We start from the raw sequence: 6060 nt of genomic DNA, 5'->3' as shown, positions 1-6060 counted from the left end.
ACTTAACAGTGTTGAATGGATGAACATACCTAAGGGGATCATAATTTAAATTTTATTTTTTAATTGATTAAGGTCCCATCTGAGACTTCTTTCTTATTCACATGTACATGACTAAATTCAAAGGCAATAACCTTTCTCCCAACCATTCCTTCTCTTCTCTGTTCTACTCAAGATTTGCAACCCTGAGCGGGTAATGCAAGTGCTCCAAGACCATGCTGCAAGGACAGTCACGCCGGCTCCATCTCATGCAACTTTTGTGGCTTCCCAGAGTTTGCATCAGTGCAACTATGTCCAAATCTGGGAAAATATTTATAGCAACATCAACCTCTACCAGGTACCACAGGAAGAAAGAACCAATATGCCTTTCTATTCAACTCACCACCTTAGAAATTTACTTTGGTATTTTTTTAGAGACCTTTTCCCCCAAAAGCTCTATTACCTAACCACATTTGTTTTCAGTATAAAAAAAGATTAATTGCTAATTTGAAAGAGGGGTGTAAAGAGGTATACTATAAGATGTTGTTGCTGCCAGGACATACGCTTAACCAATAAATACCAGTGCAAAGCTATACATCATAGTGCTAAACACCAAATAAGCCGGACAGTTGTTAAATATTGTGAGTGTTTACATAGAAAATGGTCCCCATGGGGTTAGTTCTATTGATAAAAAAACCTCTTGAACAAGGAAGAAATTGAGCTGGGCTTGAAGGAAGCGTAGGGCTTAGAGCGGTGGTGGTGGAGAGGAAAGTAGGGAGCACATTCTAAAAGGGAAGCATGAACAACAGTGCAGAGGAGAGACTGCACATGGAGTGTCAAGTCCAGTTTGGTTGAATGGAAGACTCATGTGGAAATGTAGTAAAGAGAAGTTTTCTTAAGGCAGAGGAGGCAGCAGGTTGTGAATGCCCATAAATTCCAGACTAAGGAATTTGTGCCTTATCCTGTAAGACAGTGATATATACAAAGCTGTATTTTTTAGGAAGATAATGTGGCAGCAGGGTGTTAGTTGGATTGAAAGAGGGAGAAATTGGAAGCAGGGAAGCAAGTTAGGTAGCTGCTACCTAGGCTAGGCATGAAATTTGGCAATGAAAAGAAGTTTCTACACAAAGCTAGTGGATATTTGTCTTTACAATGGTACCATAACGTTTTGGAAGTTATAATCTGCTATTACAGAGAAGCATTTTGTTTCAGTTGCTTATTTAAGATGGACAGACTCAATGTGTTTGTTTATAGTCTGAGAGGAAGGAGCAGTGGAGAAGAAGAGATGAACGATACAAAAGAGTAAATTTGAGAAACAGATGACCCTGGGGAAAGGGGAGGAGATGGGGTGAAAAAATAGGTTGAAGAATAATTTTGAAAAGGGGATAACGGTATCACTTCCCTTGAGGTGAAACAGACACACAGAATTTTCAGGTGCAAAACGATAAGACGCAAGAGCTTGTAGATGGCCTGGCCGTCTCAGAGAGAAAGAAGAGGAGGAGAATGTCTGCATTAGTGAGGCAGAAGGTGAGCATGGCATGTGAAGAGATATCACTGTGGGGAAGGCCCCCCCAAAAGACAAGAATATAAGGATGGCCATGAAGTAAGAGGGCATGGATGTGCAGCAAGCCCATTCTATGTAATAATTCTATTACTTTTGATGCAGAACAGGGCAAATTTCCCAGAGCGGGGGGAGACCAAGCCTTGCACTGAGAGAAGAAGAGGGTCCTTTGGCAAAGAGTGTGGAAAGAACTCAACACACACGCTAAAGTCAGAGTCAAAGGAAAGTTTATTAGAAAAGGGATAACACTCCACAGAGTATGGTCTCTTCTCAGAGGCAGAGAGTGAGAGGGATTAAGCAAGACGAGGACAGTGAGAGAGACAGACTAAAGAGTACGAAGAGAAAGACAGTGAGAGGAACAGTGAGAGGGACCCCACCGAGTGCTCTGGGGAATTCAGTTTATATATCATTCTTTAGTTCCTGTGAGTTACAGTTTAAAAGACTTTGTTAACCCATTTCCTTTGATATGGGCATACAGTGAGGAAGGGGAAGAAGAGTATTTAGCATGAAAAGGTAAGAATATGCAGAGTGAAAGGCCTGCTGGCAGCTCTCAGCCTTTAATCCATAGGTTCCCCATGATTTTAGCCATAGGGATTTTAGCCATATTTTGAGTAGGGCAGCTACTTAAAGACTCTTGTTTTTCCTGTTTCCCCTTCACAGGTGTGGGGAATGGGTTGTTAGCAATCCCAGCAGAAATCATCCTTTGTTCTGAAGGTGTCCTCCTGGCCTGGCTGCAGGGCTGATCAGCATATTACAGTCTCTGAATGTGGCTTGATTAACATATTTAATTCTCTCGCCTCCTCCCTACATTACTTTCACCTTTAAAGATAATTGTAGAATAACTAAAACTTATACATAAAGTCGAAGGTGTGGGGAAGTTTAGTAGAATGCTAGAGAGATAAGCACTGGAATGATCCATCTCCCAGGCTATACATGAGGAAAGAGAAACCTGAAAAGGGTTTAATGAGTTACAGATTGACTGGAAGCAAACACACATGCACAGATACGCGTGCGCGCATGCACGCGCGCACACACACACTACACACACCACAACTTCTATAACTTTTCAATCTGTTTAGATGAGAATCTAGAGAATCTAATGAAAAAAGAGTTGGCCACATATATCAGGAACAGATGCAACATATCATAGTATAGGTCTCCCTGGCCCCTGAATCTCCCAACACAGCATGCAACTACCAATGACAGTCTCTCCTTAGCTAGCATTCTGCCAGAGTTGAGAAAATAGCCAGATTTTTCCTTTCCCATTGCCATTTTACACTAACGTATATGTCGCCATTCAGGAAGACCTTATAATAACAAGGAAACATTTAAAAACGTCTGGCTCTGGTGCTTCTTGACCCAGACTTAGGGAAAAGAAGATTGGGAGTAGGGGATAAGGGAGGGCAGCAAAGGCAGAGTCAGCCCAGGTGTCTCTGAGCGAGACCTCTCTTCCTAGGATCCTGGACAGTCTATCTCTTGATGCTGATGTAATCTCCCTTTACCTGTGAAGCTCTGGTATTAACATCTGAGGGCCATCACCACAAATCTGTTTTCTTCCTTGGCTGAGAGAATAGGAGAAATTAAACTTTTGGGAGCTAGATGGGGGTGAATGGTGGTGAATATGAGTGAGGGAGAGGTAGAAGGCAAAGGAAGATGGAATCAGAGATGAAGAGTTCCATGTTTAAAATCATGGAGAAATGATGAGGTCCAGAGTATAGCAGGGCCAGCAGGTGATAGACTTGTAGCAATGCCAAGGGGTACTTAGGGGACAAAGGAGATTACCTACTGTGGCAATGAAAAGCAGAAGATGCATAGTGAGAACAGGAGATGATAGCTCAGGTAAGTATTGAGAGGAAGAAAGCACTAAGAGCAAAAGTGTGAGAAGCCCAGCCTCACAGTAGAGAACAAACTCTTCTTGTTCCATTACTGCTTCCCTCCATCTACCCAGGAGGTGGAAAGTCAGGGTACTGATAAAATGCAGCCTGTGCTTTCACCAAAGTCTGTTTTGATTACAGTTGTCCAAATGTTAAAAAGGGAAAAGAAAAAAGAAAAAGAAAGAAGGAAAGAAAAAGGAAGAAAACCACTTCCTCTGGGTATTTACTGACTTGTAAATGTTGTTCTTGGAATTGACCAAAGGGAGAAAAATGTGAGCACTGTACTTTCAAGTTGATTCATGTAAATAGACCCTAAGAGACTTAGAATACCTGTAGATTCTAGCGGTGGAGCATGAGGTTAGACAAATAACACACACACACACACACACACACACACACACACACACACACAAAATACCCTGTATATCAGGGTCATGCAAGTATTCCAGTTTCCCATTCATTCAGTGCTTATTACATAATTCTTTCTTTGTGCCAGGTATTGTACTGGGCTCAGGAAGTGAAACAAATAGTAAATAAGTGAACAAAGAAGTAAATCTCATCTCTAACTTGTGGGTGCTATGAAGAAAACCACAAGAGTGGAGGACAATGGGGTAGAGAAGAGCACCCATTGATAGAGAAATTGGGCAAGATCTTTCAAAGTCAGGAGCATCTGGACTGAAATTTGATGAATGAGGAGTCAGCCATGCAAAAGGGCTAGAGAAGAGCTTTCCAAGCAGAGAACAGAAAATAGCACAGGGTATAAGAAAGGAAATTATGATGCAATAACCAATAGTTTTCCACTTTCCTTCATATTTTCCTGTGGGTGTTATTTTGTGATCTCCTCAAGTATTTCTTCTGCTTTGGTCAAGAGTCACTTTATTCAGTATCAGAGCACCAATGGTAGCATGTGGCCATTCTGAATGTTGAATACTAATCAGATGATATTAGGATTAAGTAAAAGATGGCAGCTGAGAGGAGTCAAAGGAATGTGGGTATGATTTTTAAAGCTCTTTCACTATTTTGCAAGCACATGGCAGTCAAGTATGAATTTTACCATCTGTATACTAGTGAGCATCCTGATTCTGAAGTTGGCAAGTGACAAACAATACCCCGTGAAAAATAGCTTTCTTCATTCAGGGTCTTCTGCATGAAGGAAAAGCAAATCTCATGAGACCGTTCATTTTGGCAGTCCTATGTCCTATTTGAAAGAATAAAAGCACTAATGATAGTGCAACTTCTGAACAGTTTCTGAATAATCCTCAGTGAATACTGTTCATAACTAACCTTTCTTTAGGGAGTTTATTTTTGAAATAAATGATTTATTTCAGAATAGTTTTAGATTTACAGAAAAGTGGCAAAGATAATACGAAGAGTTCCCAGGTATCCCTTACCTAGTTTATATTACTAACATATTTATTACTAAGTATGGTACAACTGTCACAGCTAAGAAACCAACATCAGTACATTACTGTTAACTAAACTAAAATTTATTTGAAAGTCACTGTTTTTTCCATTAATATCCTCTTTGTGCTCTAGGGTCCTCTCCGGGGTACCACGTTGCTTTTAATCACCATGTTTCCCCAATTTCCCCAGGTTCTGAGCCAGTTTCTCAGTCTTTCCTTGTTTATCATGACCTTGACAGCTTTAGGTGTACTGGCCAGGCAGCCTGCAGAACATTCCCTAATTTGAGTTTGTCTGATGTTTTCTTCAGGATTATACTGAGGTTATAGGTTTGGAGGAAAAATATAGGTTTGGAGGAAAAATACCCCAGAGGTGAAGTGCCCTTCTTGTCACATCATATTAGGGGCAAATGCTACCAACATGAACTATCACAGGGGATGTTGATCTTGATCACGTGGTTGCCAGGCTTCTCCACTGTAAAGTTAGCAATTTTCTCTAGAAGTGTTAAAAAAAATTAATTTTAAAATACAGAAGTAATAAGCAAATGTCAAATAAACATCTCCTTGTAAAAAAAAATGGAAACATCACTGAAAAGTTAATGTTTAACTTTAACTAATGGGAACTCTAATGTTGGTCCTCATTCTGCTTCATGAGAGGCAAACACTGTTGTTATTCCTTCAAGACTTTTCAATGCATTTATATCATACATATGTCCCCATAAAATACATTTATATAGTATGATTTTGTGTTTTAGTTTTCTATATAAACAATCTGTCATATCCTATGGATATCTTTTTGCAACTTGCTTTTTTACACCCAGCAATACGTCTTAGAAATCTGTCTCTGCTGCTCTCTTTAATGGCTGTATTATGTTTTATTCTATACTTCGGCTCACACAGCCAGACCCCAGTGGATATTTGTTGCCATTTTCCTGATATTAGAAACCATAACTACTGAACTTTCTTGTGCATGCCTTCTTGTACATATGTGTGTTTGTTTAGAGCAGATATTTAGAAGTGGATTTTCTGTGTCATAGAATGTGCACATTCAAAAATTTTCACAGATCCAATCAAAGTAGTATACCATTTCCTCTCCCCCCATGACCAACAACTTATGAGAAAACCTGTTTTCCCATATCCATTTTAACATTGAATATGTTTGTCTAAACACTGATAGTGTATGTAATGTTGCTATAACAGTTCGAATTGGTCATTACTTGCCATTAACATCAAAGGCCGGCCATTCTTC

General features: G+C 39.9%; 1 protein-coding gene across 1 annotated transcript in view; it reads left to right on the top strand.

The window, feature by feature from the left end:
* Positions 1-6060, top strand: part of CCDC162P — a 40066-nt gene that overhangs the window by 7716 nt on the left and 26290 nt on the right. The window contains exon 5 of the mRNA XM_023533373.1: positions 173-334. Coding sequence (XP_023389141.1) covers positions 173-334 — 162 coding nt within the window. The remainder of the gene's footprint in view (positions 1-172; positions 335-6060) is intronic.

The sequence above is a fragment of the Pteropus vampyrus genome, unplaced genomic scaffold (genome assembly GCF_000151845.1).
Source record: "Pteropus vampyrus isolate Shadow unplaced genomic scaffold, Pvam_2.0 Scaffold101, whole genome shotgun sequence".
NCBI classification, from domain to species: domain Eukaryota; kingdom Metazoa; phylum Chordata; class Mammalia; order Chiroptera; family Pteropodidae; genus Pteropus; species Pteropus vampyrus.
This window is presented reverse-complemented; position numbering and strand designations above follow the sequence as displayed.